Source organism: Zonotrichia leucophrys, chromosome 13, assembly GCF_028769735.1.
Source record: "Zonotrichia leucophrys gambelii isolate GWCS_2022_RI chromosome 13, RI_Zleu_2.0, whole genome shotgun sequence".
NCBI classification, from domain to species: Eukaryota; Metazoa; Chordata; class Aves; order Passeriformes; family Passerellidae; genus Zonotrichia; species Zonotrichia leucophrys.
In genome coordinates, this window is record NC_088183.1 from 18,159,462 (window position 1) to 18,185,302 (window position 25,841).

General features: G+C 37.7%; 2 protein-coding genes across 6 annotated transcripts in view; one reads left to right on the forward strand and one right to left on the reverse strand.

Moving 5' to 3' along the window:
- The window catches only part of KCNIP1 (potassium voltage-gated channel interacting protein 1), a 280,128-nt gene that overhangs the window by 249,940 nt on the left and 4,347 nt on the right, over window positions 1-25,841 (reverse strand). The gene's annotated exons all lie outside the window — the stretch shown is intronic.
- Window positions 1,705-14,544, forward strand: KCNMB1 (potassium calcium-activated channel subfamily M regulatory beta subunit 1). Of its 5 annotated transcripts, none has more exons than XR_010441973.1 (6): window positions 1,707-1,846; window positions 7,382-7,547; window positions 8,956-9,151; window positions 10,660-10,819; window positions 12,238-12,427; window positions 12,783-14,544. XR_010441973.1 is itself a non-coding variant. In XM_064725301.1 (6 exons), exons 2-6 carry the CDS (start codon window positions 7,411-7,413, stop codon window positions 10,712-10,714), a joined length of 402 nt encoding a protein of 133 aa, XP_064581371.1. In that variant the 5' UTR covers window positions 1,707-1,846; window positions 7,382-7,410; the 3' UTR covers window positions 10,715-10,842. The 5 variants fall into 5 exon arrangements, 4 of the variants coding, with proteins under 4 accessions (XP_064581370.1, XP_064581371.1, XP_064581369.1 ...); XM_064725301.1 differs by lacking the exons at window positions 12,238-12,427; window positions 12,783-14,544 and adding an exon at window positions 10,459-10,562 and having other exon boundaries at window positions 8,956-8,983; window positions 9,074-9,151; window positions 10,660-10,842; XM_064725300.1 differs by lacking the exons at window positions 12,238-12,427; window positions 12,783-14,544 and having other exon boundaries at window positions 1,705-1,846; window positions 8,956-8,983; window positions 9,074-9,151; window positions 10,660-12,207.

Genomic DNA, 25,841 nt, shown 5'->3' on the forward strand with positions numbered 1-25,841 from the left:
AACAAAGCACTCTGCGATAAAGATGGTGCCCAAAGGACAACAGCGAGTACTCACTGCAGAGCAGTACAGCAAAAAACCACCAGAAACTTCTGTTCCCTGACATTGCCAAAATGTTTACAGTCTCCCTATACTTTTATTTGCAGAGCAAAAGCTACAATCCTTGTATGCTTATGTTTACACAATGTCTCTTTCAGAGCCACGCACCTTCTCTCACATGAATTTCCTTCTGTAGTCACTCTACAGGGAAAATAAGAAAATAAATCCCCAGAAATATATCTTATTTCCTTTCAGTTTTTCAGATAGCTACTTGCAGTTCTGTAGGCTGGCAATTTTGAGTGCAGCTACTTCAGTAATTTACAGATATGGCAAGATTTTCCAAGTTGAGGCATTGCTCTTTTTTAAAAGAATTATGGGAAATTATGGCTGAAATGAAATCTATTTTGGCCACTGGGGTTAAGTCATACACAGAGAGGAGACAGAGGACAAACCTTCACTTTGAAGACTCATGAATTTCATTCAGCACGGCTTACCTTGTATTCTGGTTTGAACCCTGAATCACAGAACCCAAAAATCACTTACAATGAATTCCTCATTAAAAGCCTGACTGTTCCTTGAGCCAACAGAGACTGCCTCTTTGAAATATCCAGTCTTGATTACTAAGCATTAAAAATGGTAAAAACTCCACTCAACCAGATCCTCTTTTATCAAAAAATAACTTTTATTCATAAGACTCTTTTTCCAAACTTCAAATGTAATTTAAAAAATTTCTCTACATTACTTTGCAAGTATTATAAAGCTACTATGATCATAAGTATTTCCAATCTAGATGATAGTAGCAGACTTACTTTTACTAAGCTGTAAATGTCTACCAGTTATCTAAATCCAGGTTAGCTTTGTGTGCTGTCTTCTGCATCTGTAACAATACAGAAGGGTCCTACTGAAGGAGATTAATCAGTTATCTTTAGACAGCATGAACATTCTGAGCTTGTCAACTTCAAATCTTTTATCAAAGCAAGTTTAGAAGAACAGCTTTAACTGAAACAGCTAATTATGAGATACCTAAAGCAAGGAGGGAGGGGCAAATACCCTACCCTTGCTTATGTTCTCTCCTAATGATTCTACTGGATTAACTCATTTAAATTCCTTTAGACTCCCAATAATAGAGTTTCAAAAAAGAAAAAAATCTCTTTTCTGAAGCTCTGTGCTAGGAGTTATCTGTTTATATGTCCCAGAAATAGGCTTGGCTTTTTGGCTAGAGGAACATGCTAGACACTAATGCACCTATGGTATGATGGATGTTCTTATCTACAAGGCTCTGATGTACAGTCAGAATTGTAGCACCTGTTGCATCCAAACTCACTGAAAATAGAGGCAATAAAGCATTCCCACACAGCTGGTAATGGCTCAGGTTATTAAGAAAGAATACCACTGGTCATCAATACAGTTAAATTTCATAAATCTTACTCAAAAGATCTGTCGGATTTCTAAACTAAAAGGCTTGTACAAATGGAGTGGGTCCATAGTTTAAGACAAATCCACCAGAATGCATTGTAAAGGAGCTCTAGTGTATGAGAAAGCTCAGTCTCAGTATTCTGACTTCCTGGTTTCCAGCAATTAATTTCCAAAAGGACAGTGCTCTTTCATACCTTACCATTTATGGTTACAAAAGGCTTTGTAATAGGGGAATTAAGTTAGGACTTCAGCCACAGCAAAGCAAACCTAGCGACGTACAGGAAAGGAAAAAATTTAATAAAAAATCCCTTTCAGCTCTGAGCTCCACTACTATCCCAAGTTTGTCATGTAACAGACTTTTTTCATCAGAGAAAGCAGCATTTCATCAAAAATTGTAAGTTTATTTCTAAACAACTCTTTTTCCTTGAGAGAATATGATAGCTTTGTGTTTTGAAAAGTACAGTGGGGGAAGCAAAAAAAAATACTTTTGGGTAAGTAAAAGGCTTTTTATATCTGCAGCAGTATGGAGAACAGGGTAGATAACTTTTCTGTAGCATGCAGACTGAGTTCTCTCTTTTGTAACTGGATGCAATCTGATAATTCTTCACAACTGTTAGCAAAGGTAACAATAATATTTTCATAAATTGGGAGCCTGTAGCTCAAATAAGACCATAGTTCTTGTTCATTTTAATGGTAAATGCACTTTTGCGTTTAGAAGTCTCATGGCTTTGGGTTTTCAGCATTACTTTAGAGGATGTGCTTACCTACCCCTAAGTTAGAGAGGAACCAGGCACATGAACTCTTGAAGGCTTCCCAAAAATCTAGTCTTAAACTGATTCCTTCTGTGCAGCCCTCTACAGCACAGAATCAAAGGAAAAAGTACTCCAGAAATATTTCAGAACAGCTGAACTAAGCAAGTAACTTCTGTCTTTTTTCCCCCCATTTTTTCTTTTTCTAAGACCCACCATGTTTAAAAGCTAATAGAATTTGTCTTAAACAACTGCATATGTTTTTAGACAATTAAAAATCTAACTTCTTTAATTCACTCTAGTGGCACATCTGGTAAACAGTTCAGTAATAAAGCAAAATTATACAGCATGTTTCAAAAAATAAACAGTTGTATTATGTTACACAGTCAAAATATTGCTGCTTTAGGTTTCCAACACAACTACATGAGAAACTTTTCTGTGCACTTTTTCATCGAGGCTCAGCATCACCTCATTCTGTAACATAAAGTATTTGTGGTTGCAGACACACAGAAAGCTTATTATTTCATGAAAAACTGGTGTTCCCTGTCTGCAGCACTTCCCTAGCACGAGCAAAAAATGCCTGTAACTGCTAGAGACTGGGGAAAGAGAAAGAAAATGCTAACAGAATACAATTTTGACTACAGCCTGTTGCAAGTGGTGGGGCAGCAGATGAGAAAATGATGAGCATAGGATTGAAACAGAAAGGAAGAATCTAAGCAGTGTTGAAGTACCTATGGAAAACAGATAAGCAAGTGCAAATGATCCAACTAACTCTTCCTAGAGAGAGTTCTAAGTATGTAAATATGAGTGCTGTTCAAGTAACATAACCAGTAGAGAGCTCATATTTATAAATCTAAAACTTTTACCTACTGGTTCTCACAAAAAGCATTCGACCAATAAACTATCACCAAGTACTGTGCTCCTCTTACAAATCCAGCAAAGCTGGCAATTTTTATTTTGTCTATAAAAGGTGTTTTGAGAATAAAACATGGCTCAAGTTGGCATTTGACAGGGAAAAAAAATGGCTGTTTTGCATGCAGAAGCAATAGAGGCCAACAGGTACCGGCCTGCTTAAAAAGTCTTCATCACTTTAGAGATGTAGATGACTTGCATCTCTCTTCTTGGTATGATGCTATTTTAGAACATACTGTTCATCTGAAAGCAATACATAAATATTGACTGAAGATTCACCATAATGTGGGATGAATCGGCTCAAAGAAAAGCCAAATAAAAAAACCACAACACTATCTCACTGTTAGTATTTATTCCCAACTTAAATTCAATAGAGGACTTAGCAGCCTTTCTCCTGCAAGTGAGGTAAATTAATCAGTGCAAATTAAGAGCACTGGAATATCTTGAGAGAGAAGTCCCATCTGAGGTCACACCACTGGAAACTCCGTGAAAGTTGAGAGAGTAGGAGAAGGTAGAGACTTCCTGCCAAGTATCAAATATCTCTCTAATTAAAATAGGAGACTATTCAAAACCTGAGCGGATGGCATCCCTAAGATTATCACTAGCAGCTGTGACTGCAATTATTATACATTGAAAATGCACAGGTAATGTACTGTATAATTTCACTGGATTGAAGAAGATTAGGCAGAGGGAACATTATCAAAACATTCACAGTTTATACATTCCTAATACATATGGAACCACCATATAAAATCTGCAGTACAAGAATACATTTACATTTTCTCTTGAAGGCTGGACTTGCCTTGCTTTGCTTGCCTTGCTTTGTACACTTCAACATCTTCCAGTTCAATTTTACTCAGACTTCCTGGGCCAATCAAGTCTTCTGTTTAATTTTAAAAGATTTGATAGTTTTGTCAGAAGAAACACTAAACCAGCTATTTCAATGCTCCTTCTAATATACATAGACAGAGCAAGGAGACAGAAGATACTTTTAATCAGAAAAAAGTTAACCTTTAAAACAATAAAGAAATTCCAAGTAAATATGATTTTCTATGTGTATGCAACTTTGCAGTTCTGTGTTTCCTCTCAAATTCTTCTGTACATGCATGAAATAGTGTTACAGGGTTTTTTGGTCCTCTGTATTTGTGAGCAGAAAAAAATGCACCAGAAAATGTGTATTTCAGTTTTAGGGACCACATTTACAGCTAATTTGCTACAGCAACACCACAATGATGTAAGCATCCTTGTTTTACATTGCCTAAAGACCTAGCTGGTTATTTTTATGTCTATAGAAGCCCTTAGGGTGATATTTTCAGATGAATCTTTCTTTTTAACATTCCCTGCAAAATTTACATGTCCTCGTTCTCTTTGGGGTGAAGCAGTTATCTGAACTGGGGGAGCACAAGCAAACAGCATCACTAAGCAGCGCTTGCAGAGAGCCAGGGTCAGGCAGTCTGTCTGGTGTGAGGATGGGGAACAACACTGCATTTAACCTCTGGGCCACTTAAAAAACATTTCCTATTAACACATACAAGTTCCTTTTGTGTCTTAAAGAGATGGTCTGCTAGTTTTAGATTATTAGGAGGATGAGTTTAGTGGTGCATCCACTGCATGTGTGGCTGGCATTCAAGCAGACTTTTGAAGCAATTAGATTTCTTATTAATCCCTTGGTTAATAGTCCCACAGTTCTTGTTTTCCATGTAACAAGGGGGTTGATTAATCCACTGTTTCTCAGTGTAAATGCGACAGATCCGTAAATATTATGGTTCATCAAAATTCGATTTGTTAACAGCTCTAGGACACTAGAAGTTTTCCACAAGTCACAGTGGCAGTACCAGCCTTTCATTTTTTCAATTTCTCACAGAAAATAAAGATTAATCATTGTTACTGTATGTTAGTTTCTTATTAACTACACAGATTTTCACTCATGTATCATTATCTCCCCATGATGCTATAAGGACCTGCTACTCCAGTACCATTTGGTCTCAGGGCCTGTGCTCCAGGCCTGATAATATTCCTTTATTTCACTTCCCTCTCTGCCCAAGCTGCATATTATGTAATGGAGAGCCAGTTTAATAACAATTGGTATTAAGGTACTGTGTTGCACAGTATTCTGATATTTTAAGTACTTTGGAATTCTTTAAGTTTTTTTATTCCCATTTTCCAAATTAAAAGAAATGACAGAATGTTTCAAGGAACAGTCAGTGACACTGTGCAAGCTTCCTTGCTGCACACGCCTCTCCACATAGTTACACGTGAATATGCAGGTGCAGCATAAGTGTGCTGGGAGCATATATTACATATTCTACCTATAGCCCCACTGACCAAGCAAAACAGAGTACAACCTTACTTAAGGGCATTAGCTCACCATCTGTATTAAATGCAAATGGCAGTAAACAAGGAAAGTTAATCTATGGCAATTTTCAAATTGAGATGCTTCTTACAGTGCCAGTGAATTACATGTGATCATCAGAAAAACAGTTCCTCTCAAAATGCTGTATGCAAAATTCACATTGGATGTGGATGTTTTATTTAAAGTGGACTTAAATATGAAAGTGGACAAAATTTAGTATTCTAAAAATAACACATTTAGTTTCTAGGGACACCTAAAAACAGCCTTCCACTTTGATATCAAATACTACCAACTTCAAAATATATTCTTAAAATCTGCAACTAACCACAAGTTCTGCTAAATGACCAAAGGTGTTTTACAGACCACAGACATCTATATTTTTATTGCTAAGAGAACTAACATTCAGGTGTTATAACAGTCTAAAAACAGCAGGATGTTAATTTTGAAATACCTTTTTCCTTTGATCATTAAACAGTCTAAGTGAGGCACTTTTACAAGGAAAAACCAGAAATAGCAGGAAAGGAAAGAACATTCAGAATATATTTCCATTCATTTCTTTAAGAGCTGATGCTCATAGCTTTGAGGGCTATGTCATCTTTCACCAAATTCCGCATAGTCCCCTACTTGCAGTCACACTGCAGCTCTGCCAGCCTGCAGCAGCTGGAAAACAACTGCTCACAGATAAGCTGAAGAGGCTATTTGCCAACTTTGGTTTGTGCTTATATTACACTGTATATAAATCTAAGTCTGAACACAGGAGGATTTAGGGAGGAGGTATGCCATCCTAATGGCCAGCTAGTAAGGACATACACTGAAAAGTTGCACACACCTGAAACTAAAATCCTGAAAAAGCACTGCTTAAAGCTGTGCACCACTGCCTTGTGCAGAACAGAAAGGAAGTCCAATTTGGCATTAATGCCTTTTTTTTTTCTCCTTTTTCCTCTGCTTTCTTCTCTTATCTCCAAAAAGCCCACTCAAATCTTTCCAGTCTTTTCATTTCCATAAAAACAGCTTTTGCCATATTTTCATGAAAAAACAAAACCCTACGTACAAGCAATCACAGCTGTCAGTGCAGCAGATACTGGAGACTGGTTGAACTTGCAGTGAAAGTTCTGGACTATTTCTACAGAAACCTGTATGCCACTCATAATGATTCAATGGCATATGGAGTCACGGCAATAATTTTCAGATTCTCTTCAACAAAACATTATGGATCATTTATTGTGGATCATTTAAAATGCTTTTTGTGAAAGGAGTGGAGGGACTAATGCCAGTCAGTTTTGAGCTCAGGTTCAGACTGCTCTGACCAAGAGTTAGTTCCCCAGAGTTACACCAACACTGCTCAGACAGGAGTTTTGGAGCACCTCTGAATTGACAAGGCCAAGCAAACATGCAGAAGTCAGAAATCTCAAATGTTAAATTTTTTATTTCAGTTTTTTTGAAATAAGACAACACCATTTCAAACTACTCCAGAAGAAAAGGCATAATATAAAAAGGTTTCTACTCTGGGAAGGTTTTCCCTTCATGCAGCCTTTACCAATATACAGCAAAACAACACTAACTTCAGAGAAGCAGCGACATAAAACAGACTGAATTAAGTCTGAGGACAATTGGAATGTTAACAGAATTCTCCCCAGAAGTTACCAGATTTTTCTACCTAGTCTCTTGGCTTTCACACACAGACACACACACACACACACACACTTCTTAAGGTACTACACGATAAATTTAAAAAGTAAAAGAAGAGTCTCATGATAACAAAAAACACAGCAAGTTTGGTTGGATTTTTTTTAGTTCTAGTTTTTGCAAAAATGAGGCTGTTCTGCCACCAATTATATTTCAGAAATTTGTTACATAAGTACAATAACTGTCATATTTTCCCTTTCTTTTCTGTATTTTATTTTACACCAAATAGAGGCTGTTCAAGTTTCACAACTCTAAATCATGCTGGGAAAGAAGTTGGTGACTGCACAAAAGCGAGGGGAGACAAGAGCCCTCTGCCTGGGACTGGGAATGGTTGCATGCTCCATGATGATGTACTTTTTTATTGGGATCACCATTGTGCCATTTTACACTAAGAGGTAATAAGAGTCATTTGTTTATGAAACAAAGCTATTCTTTTTCCTGTTAGCATCATATACAGTAATTAAAACAGTGATAAAGTATACATAAGTACATTGTACAATAGACAAAGTGCTCTCAGAGAGCTCATAAGGATTTAAAACAGAAGAGGAAAAAAGTGTGGCAAGAATTCATCAAGCACAGTGAGAACAAAAAAGAGGAAATTATTCTCCTCATGGCTAAACAAAACAGACTAAATCAAAACATTTGCTGTAGAATCAAAAAGCCAACCATGCTTATCAAAGCTTGACAATGAAAAGCCAAGTCTTGCATAAATAGAAACAGTTTTAAAAAGCTCTTTTATGGGCAGGAAAGAGTCTTGTTTAATAGAACTTGATCAACAGAAGTCATGGTAAAATTGTTCACTCAAGAATCTGTATCTTACTTCCAAATTAACCATCATAAGAAACGAGCACCTTCAACAACCCAGGCAGCCACACCAAATATTACAGAACATAATGAACACTGAAGGAGTTATGAATGCCCACCCTCTTATTTAATTTTGTGAGTTCTGCCTACACACACAAAATCAATTTGCAAAATATCAAAGTAACAAGGAGTGCATCTCACTTGTTCATGTTTCAAGATTATGACAGAGAAAGCAAGGACAGCCGCCTCATGCTTCTTGCTAGAGCACCTTTAATCTCAAAACTATTTGAAGTACATTCTCTTTAAAATAGAGTTATTCACATATTTATTTTTCTGCCTCCAGATTACATTACAAAAGATGGATACATGTATCAAGAGTAGTTTCATAAGAACTGGAGTGAGACTCAAATTTCTTTGACACCAAAGTGTACTTCTGTGAGCAAAATGTAATGTGTTAACAATAACAGAAAAGTAGGTCTTGAGAAAAACAGATAAGCAACAGTAAAAATTAACTTTTCCCAAAAAAATCCTGCTACTTATTTATGCAAGAGGCCCATGTAATAAAGAAAAAGAGAAGCAGGGAAAACAGATCCGAGTTCTGAGGCTTATTGAAAGAAATCAGTAAAAATATTTCTGAGATATGAAGTACACTGCATTCCAGGTATTTACTACCAAATTTTAAAATCCATAGCACTATTTTTTTCTTGAATAATATGAAGCTGGTTACAGATGGGGAGGTCAGAATCTAACTGAAAACCAAAGAATGCATTAAAAAACCAGCAAAACCAGCAAAAACAACAAAAATGTTTTCCTGAAATTACTATGGCAGCCCTTCTCCAGGTGCAGCCACTGATTCAGGGTGGGCACAGTTCATTACAGCAGGATGAAGCAGCTATGAACTCCAGCCAAGCCAGCACACACAGATGTATTTTCACACGCCACTTGCAACAGATGCTTCTGATAAGCTTAAAAGGAATACCTTTTGTTTTGTTTTTGTAGTGTTTGGACAACAGAAACTGTGTGCAAGGTACTCAAAGCCAACATCAAGGACAAAGTTTTCTGCCCAAACAGCAAAGGCTCAGAGGATGAGGAAATCTTTCCTTATCCCTGTCTACAGGTGTGGGTTAATCTGACAGCCTCAGGACAGGAGGTTATGCTCTACCAGACTGAAGATACACTGGAAAGAAATCCTAAGGTACTTGCAGATTGCAAACTCATTCTTTGCTACTATCTAACACCTTTGAGGAGAGGGGCTGATAGTTTTTAAACCAAGCATCTCAGTAACAGCAGGAGATGCTTGGTTTAAAATTTTAACTTTTACATGTTAACAATGTCTTAAGCCAAGGCAATTTAAAAACATTACAGAAACTAGAGTTTTAATTTTTTTTTAAATATTAAGTTAATACATTTAAAGGAACTACACCAACATGAATATACAACACCTGTGAACATTTTAAAATATGTAAGTCTCCCAGTTGAAGACCCATTGTAACAAATGGTTTATAAGTGTGGCTTGCTCAGCTGCTTGTTGAATTAGCAAGAGAGACATCAAGTTTAGAACCATCCAGTGTAAGAGCACAAATTCCAATTTTACTTTTTTTTTAGGTGTATGTTATTAAACAGGGAATAAAGAAGGAGAAAATTGCAACATGATGCACATTTTAGACAGAAAATGAGAAACAAATCAGTGAAAATTCAGACTCTTGGATGCCTGAGACTGAAGTACTTTTAAAATTTAGAACAAACATGTTCAGATTAAAAATGCAAAGCATTTATATAGATTAGCGCTTCCCACTGTGCAAACCTAATAGCATAAAACACTTCAGCTGAAGAGAATTTTTCTAGCTAATGCCTGTCTTTATAATGACTGCCTCAGGGAAAGCTACATGCAATAAAGAAGCAAACAGAAACTACCTACCATAGATGGAAACAAGAGCCTTGTTCACTGCAAAGGGAGGCAACTTCTTGATGTCCTATCTACTTGCACTAATGAAAGTAAAATTTACAGGTCAGGAACCACCCCTGCTTTTGCCTTGGCCAGGTCCCAGTTTAGAACATTCAAGCATTATTATACACACAAAATAATACTGCAGAAAAAAAAATTATGAACAACAACAACAACAAAAAAAAAAACAACAAAAAATTTACTGCTTCAAAGTCTATTTCCAATGAAAACTAAATAACTCTGAATTATTACTACAAGTCAAAATAGTTTTGTTTAACAAAGACAAGTAGGGAGCCCCCAACAGCCATGCTTGCATTTTTCAACTACTTACAACCAGAGGTGTGCAGTGAAACAACTTCATTCTTGTGCACACTGACAAACCAGTGCAAATTTCTGCACAATGAACACTTTCCCACTGTGACAGTGCCTAGAAGCTCTGTTAGGAACTGGAGTTTGGCACTGTAACAAGGAAGTGACAGTGTCAAAGACTGCAGGGTTTTTTTGAGCATGTATGTTATTGGTTTCCAACAATGTAACCCCAATCTGTAAATCTGCAGACTGGGGTCATTGACATGCTGATGGAAAGAGGGAAGAGTGGCATGGCAAATGGACATAATGAAACCAAGACAATCTCCAGGGATGCCAAACCACAGAAGATTTTGTCAGTACTAGCATGATTTTTTCCCTCAATCTGACTTGACTAAAAACTTTTTATTGGAGTATTTGTTATAGTGAATCACCTTGATTTCTTATTTCAGTGCTCATATGTCCCAGACAAGTTGGAGAACTCTAAAGAAGTTAAAGCACGAATAGAAACAATTGCAAGCAATTTCAAAAAATACCAGACTTTCCCGTGTTACTATGACCCAGGAGGAACACAGCCCAACGTCATTTTAAGCAGACTTTATCCTGCAAAAGGTCTCCTCTTTGCTTTCCTCTGGCCTACACTCATGTTTACTGGTGGATGTCTGATTATTGTTCTGGTAAAAATTAGTCAGTATGTTTCTGTTCTTTCTGCTTGGCAGTAAAAAATACATATCTAGCATAGATTGTTAGGATTGTTGGAAGATATTAAGACACATTTTTTCTGCCTGTTGTATTGGCAATTTATGACTCTTAATTTACCAGGTGTCAATTCAAGGGCAGGCATTCAAAAAAATTGAACAGCAACCTCTATAGATGGCAATCCATTACACAAGGACAAAATATAAAACTGATTCCCGGGAATGCCTGAAAAAACCTCATAAACACACAACCTTAGTTACTCTCTATTGTTTTCCTGGGCTTTAGGAGGTAGAGCTGCTTTACAATGCTACAATTAACATTTACTACTAAACTCTTCTTCCACGTTTTAGATGGGGTGCTAATCTTCTGTCTGTTGAAATCAGTTGGTGCCACATCCATATACATCATCACTGGCAGACACACCCTTTATATCCTACACCAATACAGTATGTTCTCATGGTGTACTCATCTGTTGAGAAAAGTAGCTTTGTTATGGTGCAAAAAGGTGTAATTTTTATTATGGATCTCTCTGCCTTTGGGAAAGGGAAGGGAGAAAGCCCTTCAAAACAAAAATACACATACACAGACTTTACAAAATTAGCGCTGTAATTATCTGACACCAATTGTATATAAAGAAATATATGCATAAATTACAGGGTATGGTAAGGAAGCCTATACTAAAAGTATGTTTTTCTATTTACCTCAAATCTTAGCCTTGCCTTATTTGAGACAAGTGTACCACTCAAGGAAGGCTACCTGGGTGCCATTTGCATAGATTATAAAACTGATACAGAAAGGAAGTTATGATATATAGAATGTAGTGTCCTGGTTCTGGACAAGATAGGTTTAATTTCTGCAGGAGCCAGGAGGGGGCATGGCCAGGACCCAGAGGTTATTCTGTAGTACCTCACCTCATTTTTTGGGAAATGGCTGCCTGCCAGCTCGGTTAGCATGGCGGGGGAATGGTCGGGTATTGTCAGGGGTGAGAACTCGGGTGTAAACTGTTTCTTGTACACTCTTTTATTAGTATTGTTGCTGTTACTATTGGTTGTCTTTTTATTGCTGTTTCCAGTAAATTGTTCTTATCGCAACCCATGATCTTTGCCTTTTGTGCCTCTAGTTCTGCTCTCCAAATCATCAAAGTGGGGAAAAGGAGAGGGGAGCAAACAAGCAACTCGTGGTTTGCAGTGTTTCCAACTGAGGAATATAATTCTTAAACCACAAGTAAAATACATGTGTGATGTCATAATAAATACAGCAAGCCAAAGTAACCACAGAAATTTGCATGCCTAGCACCAAGATATTTTACAAAAAGATACATTTGTTTCCAGAGCCAAGACTTCTAGGAATGCTCTGATGCACTGAGAGACTTTCTCTGATCTCTGAAAAGAACTGTTTCTCTCAGCCAAATTTCAAATTGCCATTGGACACAGGTGGAACATGAGATACTTCCTGCATACTGTATTTGACTGTCATCTGGGACAAAACTGGTACAAGCTTTTTCATCATACAGTTGAATCGGTAAGAGCTATTATTCACAGGGAAGTTTCAGGGCTTAGATACACATTTAATTATATTACAGTTTAATTATTCTCATTAATGTGGTACAATTCTGTATTATTTATTGTAAGAAAGGCTGACATATTAACTCAGTACATGAATTCTCCAACATTACTAACAAAACAATGTCAGAGTTTGCTTTTCACTGTGATCAGGAAATGAAAGGAAGTGACTGCTAAAATATTTTTTAAAAGCTAACTCCCAAAACTTAATGTAGGAGAAAATCCACAAGGAGGAAAGTATATCCTCACACAATACTTTTGTGACATGCATCAGAAGTTGTGTGTATTTACAAGTCAAATCTCTCTCATTCCAGGAAAGTGAAAGTTCATCTGGCACAGGTACAGATGGTTTGGGTGACCAAGTTGGATGGGAGAGGAAAGAGAACCTGCTTTGTTAGTTCATAAAAAGCTGAGGCAGAAGTGTGGTAAGCGGTTTTAAAAAGAGTCTCCAAATTGTGAAGTAGAACTTACTCATGACTGCACTCAATCCAGCAAATTTGTAACCCATCACTTTCCTCCCCATCCAGCTCAGCAGAGATAGATGAAGGTTGGATGTTGCTGGCAGACCCTGTGGCTCCACTCATTCAGCAGTCAGTGACCTGGGTTTGAAGAGCATAAATTTGTGATCTTGCTGAGCTCAGAACTCAGCATGAAGCATGAAGCCCTGGAGTAACTGCTCTCAAATCTGCCCTTGGCTTCCCAAGGCTACCCGCTACAGCCTTGTAGGGGGTAATGTGAGAGACAACGGCTCCCTTTGAAAATTTAAAGGGGTTTATTAAACCTTAACAAAAATACAACAAAGGACTACATAAGGAATAAGCTGCAGCGCTGGGAACTGCCTCTCATGCATACCACATGGCTAGTTCATCTTCAAGATGGATGCTCAATCTTTTATACCCCTGGGGGTTGTATCAGCTAACCCTGGCCCCTTCAAAGTCTGTCAGTTAGCTCTTTGCTATTTATTGGTGAAAATGGCTTTTTTTTAAACTTGATTGGAGGTCAGGTGTTGCCATGCCGTACCCCCTAAGCACCAAGCTTTTCCATTCCCAATTGTCCCATGCAAGGGACACATGTGCACGCCTTCTTTTTACCTGTCTTAGACAACCCAGCCTGTCTGATAGCAAAAATACAGGGGGGGAAGGGAACTATGGGGAGAACAGAGGACATTTAAACTACAATAACATAAGTATACATCACTTGAAGCTTTTCTTAATATCCACACAATAGTTATCTTTTAATTATGAGAGCCAATCATCTCATTATCCATCAATAAAACTAATTATACTTATCCCTCTTAGTAGCAGATGAAAATTTATTCAGAGTGCAATCTGAATAACAGACGTCCAAACTTAACTCCACCAAAAATAAAGCAAGTTAATTCTAACATATGAATGGCTATTTCCTTTTAACTCACACCCATAGCAAGTACCTAAAGAAAAATCTTCCACAAATTCTTTCCTCTAGCAAAGTAAAATCTCCTATTTGGACAAGAAATATTCCATGTTGTATTGCAGTAAACATTTTATTTAGTTGTTGGTTTTGCACTGGGTGTTTGATAATCCGCACAGATCACATGGTCTATCCCCCCCCAAGCCCCGGTGGTAATGGTTTGTCCCAGGTTTGCTCCTCCCCTCGCCCCTTCCTCACTTGTATCCCATTGGCTGTGGCCCGTTCCTCCGCCCCCCTTCCCTGAGCTTCAGTGTCCCGGGAGGAGCGCACACCCCCCTCGGCCCCCAGCTCTCTTTTCCTGGGACGTCGCCTGAATCCCGAGGTGAGTCCTATCTAGGAGTAGAAACAGGACTTTGGTCCCGAGAGGAGAGCGCCTCTGTCTCTTGCTTTTGTCCTTGTGAAGGCTGCTCGGGGCTGGGGTCCAGAGCTAGTCGGATCGGACTCGAACGGCCCCAGGAGAAAACCAGCCATTTACAATTCCAAGTAAAAACAGCTGTGCAGAGAGAAAATCACACACAAATCGGGAAACTCCATTTTTTCTGGATTCTTGCCAAACACAGCTTCCTCTTTTGTCCAAAATAAATGGGATGTTAATGTGAAAAGCCAAATATTCTATTGCAGAAAACAAAATGTATAGACACCACAAAAAACTGTTCTTGTTCTTAAATAAAGCTTTGCTTATGTGGAGAGTGCTGGTTATTTTCTACATCTTTGAAGTCTTTAAGTCAGATATTCTTTTTCCTTCACATTTTCACTTAACTTCAAAACCAAGTGTTTTTCCAGTGCATGATGTTGATGAATTACTTTTTTGAGCCACTCCATTTTTCTATTCTTTTTTATCTACAAAAGTTGTAATTCCCTAGACTGAAGTTTTAATAACACACTCTATGCTTCTTGCAAGCACACAAGAGGCAATATAGCCTTTGGAGGTTTCTGTTTCATTGGGGGTTTTTTATAATATTGGATTATACCATAAAGTCTACAATAAATTTGATTTATAATGCTCTTTTTCTGAGATTCAGCAAAACACCTTCTATGAGAACGGCTTCCATATAAGCAGTGACCACTGCAGTTGCATAATTCACTTTCTCAGAGGCAGAGTAGATGATCAAAGTATATATTAAGCATTAAAACTCCTGCCAGCAGAAAGGAAGCAGCAGCACAAGCAGCTGGAGATTAAGTTCATCCTTGAAATCTGTTTGATTATACATTATTTTTACTGGCATTGATACTGAGACCACAGGAATAGTGCTTGAGCTGACTGGAAATTGTAAGGAACACAGGAAGAATGTGGATAGATTTTTATACCCTGTTGAATACTTCAGTTGCACAGGCCCTTTATATATCTATATGAATAATAGTGTCTTCCTGAAACTATTAGAAGTCCCATTATTCAAGTGCTGTGCACTCTCACAAGCAGTTTTTCTTCTTGATGCCAAATAAGACTTGGTCACGGTGATTGTGTTGGAAGATGAAAAAGAACAAAAGTTACAGCACTATTATTGAGGGAACTAGCATTCCTCCTAGGCCAAAAAAACCCCCAAATTCCACCATCAAGAAAATTGCAAAAGTTTGTAAAGAGAAACTGGTTTTCTGGATTAGCAAGATTCATATTTCATCAACTTGCAATAAGATAATGTTTCTCCAACTTTGATGAAGCAGCAACAATGGGAGCTGAAGAGGAATCTGCACTGACTTGCTGAGAAGACATCTGTTAATCCCCAGCATGTCCTTGCTGTGCCTAAACAATAGCAGGTACCTTCTGACTTCCGCTGACAATTTTGAGTTCAGTATCCTGCTAATTTATGCTATTTTATTACCTGGTCCTCAAAGCAGCAACAGGGCAGATATCATCAAGACACCGATCCTCAGAGATTCTTCACTCATATAAACTCGTGGCACTCGACAACAAAATGCCTTTCAACTGAGTTACTGGAACTCTGTGCTTTTGTTTTGGTTTAGGGGATTTGAAGGGGGAAAGGGGAGAATTATTGGTTTTGATTTAGATTTTTTTATTTTTTTGGGATTTTTTGTTTGGGCTTTTTTTAATAAGGAAATGAGGGAAAACTTTAACAATTTAGGGTCTCTAAACTATTCACTATTCAGAAGACACACAAAATAATTAAGATATATTACTTTTGGTAATTTTGATAATAGAAAGAAAATAGTATTTAGAATTAACTGTGGTAATTCCAAATTTAAAAGCTGGCTTGAAGTTACAAAAATTCCTGTATTTTTGCACTAATCCACTAATACAGATTAAAATAATTCTAAGGATTGATTGGAGGTAGTTACTCTTTGTAAGACAGTTGGAGTTGTTCAGTCATGAGAAGAGGAAGCCTTAGAGGGGAGAACTTAGACCCCTTTCAGCACCTAAAGGGGCTCCTGGAGAGCTGGATAGGGCAGGGTTGGAAAAGTGCCTGAAGTGATAGGACAAGGGGGAATGGCTTCCTACTGCCAGAGGGCACAAATAAATAGGGTATTGGAAAGAAATTCCTCCCTGTGAGAGTGGGGAGGCCCTGGCACAGGGTGCCCAGAGCAGCTGTGGCTGCCCCTGGATCCCTGGAAGTATCCATGGCCAGGGGATACTTGGACGGGGCTTGGAGCAACATGGTCTAGTGGAAGGTGTCCCAGCTCAAGGCAGAGGGATTGGAATGAGATGATCTTGAAGGTACTTCTAACCCAAACTGCTCTGTGATTCTACTTCTTACCTCTTCTGATTCCAAACAGATTTTCAGAAAGTCTCAGCATGCTAAATAGGTTAATCTGCAAGTGAGGATTCTTGCAGTATGCTTTAGGGCAGATTAGCTGGCCTGAGAACAAGACAACATTGCCCAAGTAACTAATGTTCCTGGCACTTTCTACTCTGTGATGTTTTAACATGCCACACACTTTTCCAGAATACACTGCCAGTATCCATCAAGTAAATGCACAGCACAAGCTTAGGAACCGATTTATTATGCGAGGTGGCTTTATTCCTTCCAAAATGCCCACCCCAGGGTCACCTCTGCATTTTCTGAAGGAATAGAGTTCTTTTAAGAATGCCCTACTGACTTGGGCTTTATGCACAGGACATCTATGCTTTGGTCTTAGTGTAGCAGACTGTATTAGAAGATTGGGTCTGTCACCGGAGGAGATGAAAAAAGTGAAGTGAAATTTTGGCTCAGATGTGAGCTGCTTATGTAAGCTACTCAGAGTGCTGTGGCTCAGCCTACAGCATTCCAAGCACCAGCTCAGGAATGATCATCCCTTTTACAACAGAGTGAGGAGAAAGAATGGTGCCAACTGTGCTGTTACTGCTGACTTCAGCAGAAACCTCAAGTATTTAACTGACTCACAGCTGACTTCTTGACTGTGGCAGCTTCAGGCCATGGCTGCTGTGATACCTCATTTAGAGCATAGGTCAAGGAGGCATTGAATGCAAGTGATCAAATCCCAGTCTTTGGCACATCTACCTCCAAGAAGTCACATGATCAACTGGTTTCAGAAAAGCACAAATCTGTTTGGTCTTTTTAATAGATAAAGCATCAGTTGCTTTTCCAAGGCATTTAAATATGCACTAGTTTATTTAAATATATAACATATATAACTACAACTAGAGAAAAATTGCAAATAGAAGATTACACTGGACTGGTGAGGCTAACTTGAGAACAGGATTTAAGGCAATGGAATCCATAAACTACAGGGATAATATCACACTGTTAGTCTCATAAATGAGGCTTAATATAAGAGGATACAAAACCAGATGCTTCACCAGTAGATAGTAATACAAATAAATGTAGAGTGTTAGCAACATACTTGAATTACAGACTGTTGAAAAGGCCAAACTGTTATACGTGCTCCAAAATTATGATTATGAAGTTTGCTTAAAGATATTAGAAAATCCTAAATAGAGTGTAGTGAGGAACAGCTAAAATGCATTTTATGTCAGAAAATATACAACATCTGACATGACAAAACTGTTTTACTGGTGGGCTTTTTCCCCCAAACATTCTCTCACAACCCTGTGCCCAAGAGCTGCTTTCCAAAGCATCAAGGTATTTTGCCTGGACTAAAAAGCACATGAACTCTACTGAGATTCTGAAAATCTTCAATAGAAATACAAGAATCACAGCCCTTACCATGAAGGTCAATGTAACACCATTACCTATGTACTCCAATCTCATAAATGTGCTCTTTCATGAATGAAAAAAGTAATGCATAAATCTGAGAAAAATAAGGAGTCTGAAATGCAGTAAGAGCTAAAACAGCTTTTAAAAAAACAGCAAAACCCACAAATTAAACAAAAAAATAAACACAAAATCCTACTCTTGATGTTTGTAGGTGAGCAGTTTGAGAATGGACAGTTTAGGAGAGTTTAAAGCAAGTTGTGTTTTTATGGTGGTAGTTGTTTTGTTGCTTTTTCAAGAAAAAGAAGAGGGAACCTTTCAGGCAAGGTCAGTCATAAAATATGTATCTTTTCTCACATAATAGACATCTTAATATGCCATGGAATATGAGGCCATCCTACTATTCTGTTTCTAGCCATAGGCTGTGAAATAATTCAGCAGACCTCAGGATGGCTGGCACAGCTACAGCCCGCCCCTTGAGCAAGCTACAGCTGGTGGCAGGCTGCAGGCTAGGTATGCTACACAGATGCAGTTTGCACTATGAAAACATTGGTTTGTCAGCATGGGACACCTAATAAATGAAGCTCCCATGTCCCCAGCGACCTAAAAAGAAAAAAACAAACCAATTAATAAATGAGGAACTCCTGTAGTCTCACATATTCTTAAAAAAGTTGAGTGAATGGAACATTACAAGAAGTCTGATGCCCAGATGGTTCTTCACTGGAAAGCAGGATTTTTTTTTAACAGTAATGAATAAAAACCTGCAGTAGCTCTTTTGGAACAAGATTAGCAACATGTGTGTTCCATCACTTTATATTCTGAAAGTTAACACTCTTTATGTCCACGGTTGCACAGAATTTGTCTACATGGAAATGCAGCAAATCATCCATTCAGTGACATTTAAAGTCTCTTAGATGGTGTTAAGAAGAAGTATTTTATGCGGCTTTAAAATATCAAGACTTTACAGGAAAGCAATATAAAAAAAGAATTAAATTTAAAGACTTAGTGAAAATACTTCATGACCTCAAATCACACCACTATACAGCAATATACTTAAGCCTATTAAGAATAAAAAAAAATCAATTATAAGAAGTTAATTAAAAAGAAGAATCAACAACTACCATGTCATTCTATTTTTCCCCATCTTTTCAACTCAACCCAGTTCCATGTCAAAACCAGACACTGACATCTGATTGCAGTAGTCAGAGATGAGATCAAAAATTAAGAATTTACCTGACTGAAAAATGATGGTACAAATTCTAAAAATTAACATAGGCTTTTTTCAGCATTCAAGAGCTCAGAGACTAAAAGACACAATTAATTCCATGAGACCATTACCATGTGTCTCACCGCATCTGAGAGGAACAATTCTGTACAGAAGACCGACAGCATTTATCAGTCAATGTCTGCTTTGTGTTTTCTAGTAGCTGAAGATGCAAACCAGACTTGGTGCCCATCTAGGCAGCTGTGACAGCACAAGAGTGCTTTCCAAGTTCTACTCAGGGGAACCAAATCATAACACTTTCAAGAGGCAAATTTTCCTCAGAGTAACAGCTCAAAATAAGAGCAATACATTTCTTTTGATGGAAGCAACACAGTTTAGGTAGTATTACAATATCACAGAAAGAAACAAAAAAAAAAAAAGAAAAAACAAAAAAAAAAGGAATAAGAAAACAAAACAAATCACTTCCACAAACCCAAACAAACACAAGAAACCCCCTAAAACCAAAACCACCACAAACTAAAACCATAAAACCATGAGGCACCTTGCCAGATGCTCCACACAACCCCTGACAAGCTGGGGACCAGCAAAGGTTAGGAAAAAGATAGAAAAATATCAGAGTAAAATTATCACTAGTAAACTATCAGATTAAAGCACTTTTAATAGTTGTAAGAGCTCAGACATCACCAAGAGAAAGAAAAGCAACCTCTAACCTTTCTAAATGAACAGCACTTAATTTTTGTATGGTAGTGAACATTTATTCTATAAAGTTGTACAGAGCTGTCATGATCCTAATTCCAATTTCAGTCAATTTACCTCAGCAACTGTAAAGAAAACTTGGGTTCCCCCAGCTACAAGCACCTAACCAGAGCAATACAGCACAGACTTAAGCTGGTAGTAGACCTGGGTAGCATAACTAAATAAAATTTTAATGGCCTTTTAACAGCTATTTCATTTACATTATTTCAATTATTTCCTTACTTTGATTAAAAAATGTCAGATACTTTGATTTCAAAACAAACTTAATAAAGCAGCACCACATCTTCTGTTCTCAATATTCCTACTCTGGAAGTTCTACTAATGAAAGCACAGATGGGATTCTTTTGTTTGGTTTGTTGTGGGTTTTTCCACATCTGATTATTGACTAAACAAAGCTGACTAGCTGGGGAGGGGTCTGATGTTGTTTAGGTGGACAGGGAATGGTGTAAAGGAAGTAATTTGAAAGTTGACTCATCTCTCTAATATTTGGGTGTTTTCCCCTAATTATTCTATTAACTATCTGTTCAGGGATGTAAAGTTGGATGGCCTAGAAATTTGATTTTTCCCACACCATTTTACAGATACAGTAATCTTTGCTGCTCTTTCCCTATGGCAATTGTGTGAAGCAACACCTCACATAAACTGGTTTTTGAAGACTAAAGAAAGAATTAGGCTTCAGCCACTCAGAACGCATGGGCCTCGGCTGTTGTCTTTATTTACAGTGTATTTTCATTATCTTTTATTGTCATCTCTTAAATCCTCCTGCCAGTTGAAAGAGTTCTTGTTGCACCTGGTCCTTTCTGCTCTTACCCTAACATGTTTCCACTATTTCATTTGTATTGGTCTCATAGAGTGGTTATCTTACCATAAAGGGAGGATCACTCCTACAGACAGCCGCCAGCTTTCTTAGTATTACTATCTTCCCAGACAATTACATATCAGCTTCTCAATCCTGCCTGTTTTTCAAAGGCCATTATTCCCATCCTGTTACTGCTCTTATTTCTTTTGTGTAAGACACTGAGCCTTGTAATTTACAAATACCTTCACCTATCAGCGACCCTCTCTCGGTCCCCCCTAAAATCACGCAGTTGTGGAAAAAGGTGATAAAATTTAGTTTATTGGTAAATTCTTTAACTTTACCTGCATTTAGTATTACCTCTTGTACTGTAATATCAAGCTCACTGCCTGACTGATATAAGAATGAAGAGCAATTTATTACCTTTGAAATGTTTATGATCAGTAAAAATGTGGACATTTGAGGAAAACAACCAAAATATTTTGATATTTGAAGAAATATCAAAATAAAGCACGTATTTCAAAGTGATTAAAGGGATTTGCATATACTGCACTCTGTCAAAATGAAATTTAAAAGCTAAACAACAAAACTTGATGTTTAGCAATCTTTTCTGTTTCAGAATGGAAAATAAAATTAAAAACAGCTTCTTGAACTGATGGTGCAGCACTACTCTGCTGACTGGTCGAGAGTCTCAAGATCCAGCAAATATGCAGCTAAGACTGAAACTTGTGACCCTCTTACCTGTAAATGTAGTACTAAATTGAGTATTTAGTGTTTGATGACTGTCAGTAGCAATTCTTCACTGTGATAAGATATTTTTACAGATTACAACTTCCACACATCCACCTCCGAAGCCTCTCTGTATGTCTCATTATGCAACTGCAAATAATATGAAAACAGATTATCTTTGGCAGAAGTTACAAGTGGGCTATATGACACATTTTGTTTAAGTAATATTAACTTGCTCTCCAGTTCCATTAAAACTATGGATGTGGTTGAGGATATAAGCAGAACTAATGCTGAGTTTTCAGCAGAGATTAAAGAGCATAGCCTCTATTTTAGTACTTCTTGTTAATAATGGAAACAGTGGAATTTTTTCTTTTCTGTTTATATGCAACTTTGGCAGAAACACACAGGAATCTTGCCTTTCCCGGACAGGTGGGAGCAGAGTTATCTTATTTTCTTCTTGCTGTTCCAATTAATCTCTTCTGCAGAATTTGATTTTGCACTAATTTCTTGTTCTCTGTATTTTCTCACTTCAGTGATTTCCCTACTGCACAATTCATTTCAGAAAGGCATTTGGGCTGTAAGTTGCAAGGGAAGACACCTACAATGCCATTCAAATGCATGCAAAAAGAACAGGTGAAAAAAACGTATATGCAAAAGAAAACTGCAATGACAGAAGTTTGCATTTCACATGACTACTCTTTGGGGTACTAGTAGAAATTTACAGTTTATTTACAGTAGAAATTAACAGTTATATATTACATCCAATCTACTCCAGATTATACTGCCTCTCTGATCTTTTATTCTTCATTAAGAAAATACTCAATGGAATAACAGTCAACAAGTCTAACTGGAAAAAAATATTAGCCAATTCAAATGGAACTTAGAAAAACCCTATTTAATTGAATTGATGGAAGAAAGAATAGCTTACATTTTTATAGCTTTTAACCACATCTTAGTACTTTAAGAAGACCTACCTCACTTCAATTCACTTTTGGATATAGCACTAGTGAGTCACCAGTGAAACCCTCTACTAAAAACTTACTTTTAGGAAGAAGAGTCAACCGTGTACATCAGAAATATGCCACACAATCTCCTGCCATGTGACTAGCATTATTTCACCTTGTAACTTGCATCACTTCCCTTGTTCTCCTTCAAAAGAGAAAATCAACAACTGTGGTACCTGTTCCATATATGATAAGGCTAATCAACCAATAAAAAGGCACTTTTCACTGAAGCCAACCTTAATGCCTGTCATTAATCATAATTTCTCTTTCTACATTATATTATCATATTCCACTTCCATTTCTAATCTTTTTTTACATTACTACAGTTCCAATTGTAACAAGGTATTTCTGTAGTTTTAGTGTAAGACATCCTCTGATAGGCATTTATAAAAAAAAAAAATTGAACAAAATACTATGCAATACCATAAAGTATTGGCAAAGATCCAATATGGAACATTTAAAAACCCCCACACTCCAACTTTGCTTTTCCAAGCAAAAACTCGATATGAATTATGTCTGGGAAGAAAAGTTACAATAAACCTCACCACCCAAAATACAAGCCACAATTTTCTATTTTTACATCCCTTAAAACTCTTAGATATACTGCATTGAACTGGTCCTCTGGTCGAGAAATCAGAGCTACTCTGAACAAGCTACCATTTTAACATTCCCTACCTCTTAAACACTGTCACACAACTATTGCTCAATTATATGGTGCTCTTGAGAATCAAGAGATCTTGGCCTTAGAGGCAACTACCAAATCCTGCGAGACCAGTCAATGAATTATCATACCAAATTGAATTAACCCCATTTTGAAACAGCTCCTTTGTTTTCTGAGTAACATTGTATACTTATCTTTCAGGCCTACAACATTGCAAATAATTAAGTTTCCAATAAATTTCTAGCAGCCATATACAGCAAGCTGTATGCTTGCACAGACATTAGTTTAGATGCAGAGGTTTGTAGAGAGTTTTAAAAGGGAGACCAGAGCATTACCACTTCCTCTCACTCTCAGTTCTGAAAATTCATCTTGCTCTTGATGAAAAAAGTACAATGCATGCGCATATATTCAGATCCCTTAAGTAGCACAGCCTTTGCAGAAGAAATTGTTTTAGTTACAGTTTATTTTTCATAGGCATGCAAAAGAGTAACATGCCAAAACAGAGGTATACTTTTCTTAGTGGTCAAAGGCTGATCATTATGGAGAAAATGTAACTAGATAAGCTGGAATTTTTAAAGAGCAACACAAAAATTAGAGTCACATGACACAGAAGTCCCCATCAAGCAATGAAACTGAAGAGTTTCATGGGGTAAAGTTAGGATCAGGTACTGAATGGTGAGCTGCAGTAGTTCCAGACTCTTCTCTAAGTGAACAGTTATTCTGCCCCTCAGAGCAACAGCTCCCCTCTAACAGCACTGTATGTATAGAAACTCTCACCTTTCACAGCCATTTGGTAAATACTGATAAGTTCTAACTCCAATCTATAAAGGCACATTATTAGGGGTTCTGTAACTACTTTACTTATTAAAGAACATTTAAGACACTCAGAAAAGCATAATAAAGAGAGAACTGATGCATCAGCTCCTTCTGAATTAGAGCTTCCCTCAACTTGAAGGCAGTAGTCCTAATTCAAGGGGTGAAGAGGGGCCATGTTGCCACAGGATGATCAGAGTATCTTTTCATATGTCACACAGGTGCAGGAAATCTGGCATGACTTGCACAGTTGTAATGAACCTTCCTGAGTCTTTAGGGCATCTAGCAACATTTACCCTACCCTTGCATTTTCAGAGGCTAGTGTCATGCAATGCTAGTATGCTCCAAAGGCACAAGAGGAGATAGAGCCTGAGTATGACTAAGGAGGACCATGTGCTTTCCTTACCATCTCACATAACATCTTAGAAGACTAGCTGTGATTTAAATTCACAAAGCATCAAAACAGAACACAGCTGTAAAACACTCAGAATACTTTCTTTCATGCTGGGAGAGGCTTGTGGGAGAACAAGATGTTTGAAGACTTTATCACTGCAGTGGAACAGATAATTAGGCAATTAAAACTATGAAAAGTAGAAAAATCACTAGTTCCAGATGAATTGCACTGTGGAACAGAATTGGGAGAAGCAAAAAATCAGAAATTAGTGCCTTTCACAAGCATCTTTAGAGCAAAACCATAAGAGTGAAAGTTCTGGAACAAAGGTAAAAGGGCAGTTAATTTGCAGAAACTTACCTGGTTTTGCAAAAGAATATTTTGAAGGAGTTGATTCCTTAAATAATATTGCTTTTCTTGTATTAATAATTAGAACACATTAATAGAAATCCAAGAGGTGTCATTCCAGCTTCATTTTTGGTAACCCAACAAGGCCCTTTCCTCCTAGGTTTTTAATGGTTTTAGCAGTATCTTCACATATACAGGCTTCTTGTTTAATCATTCTGCTCAATAGGAAACCCTCTACAAACTCAGTCTTCCCATCCCTACTTGCTTTCAGGCCACGGAGAATGTACCACCATTTCACACACCAGAGTAAAGTGAAAGAACACCTTAACTTCCCACATAATCTTCACAAAGGCAACTTTGGAGTAGGTGTTCTGCTCACCTACTGTCTATCACATGTAGTAACATTTCCAGAAGCCGATCTTCTCTGGAGGTACTGAACACCCGTCCCAGCCAAGGAGAATAAGGGAGTTAACCTGCTTATGCCAGCTGTAACGGAGCATGCTTCTCCAGGCATGCTTTCTTCAGTGTATACATCTCACTATGCAAAGCTCTTGGTGGAGGAGACCTTCTTTTGCATAGACGCAAAAATCTCTGCTCTGGTACTAAGACTTTCCAATAAGAACATACTAAAAAAGAAGCTGGCAAAATCTACTAGTCTACCTTGCTAGTCCCTAATTTGCTAGCTTTGCTAGTACCAACTATGAAATTCTTGGCTTACAGCCTCATAGACTTGTTGCAGATGTAAATAAGGACATACCAACCAGACCAGAGGCTGCACAGTGGTATCAGATGTGATACACTTCCCTTACTGCCAACTGCAGGAAGAGGCCACAGTCTGTAGGGGTTTAGGTTTGCCAATTTGAAATTTCCTGGCCAACGCACGAATTAATGTGGTGGGTTTAGCACTGGCCAAATGTTAATGCACCCACTAGAATATACTTACTCATTTCCTGCTGTGAGATAGGATTAGGAGGAAGGCAAAGCAGGCTCAAAACTTTAAAAGAATATAAAGAAAGCTTTAATAACAGTAACTAAAAGAAAGAATAAGAATCAGAATATAACCTTTAAAACACTTCTCCCCCAAAAACCTTT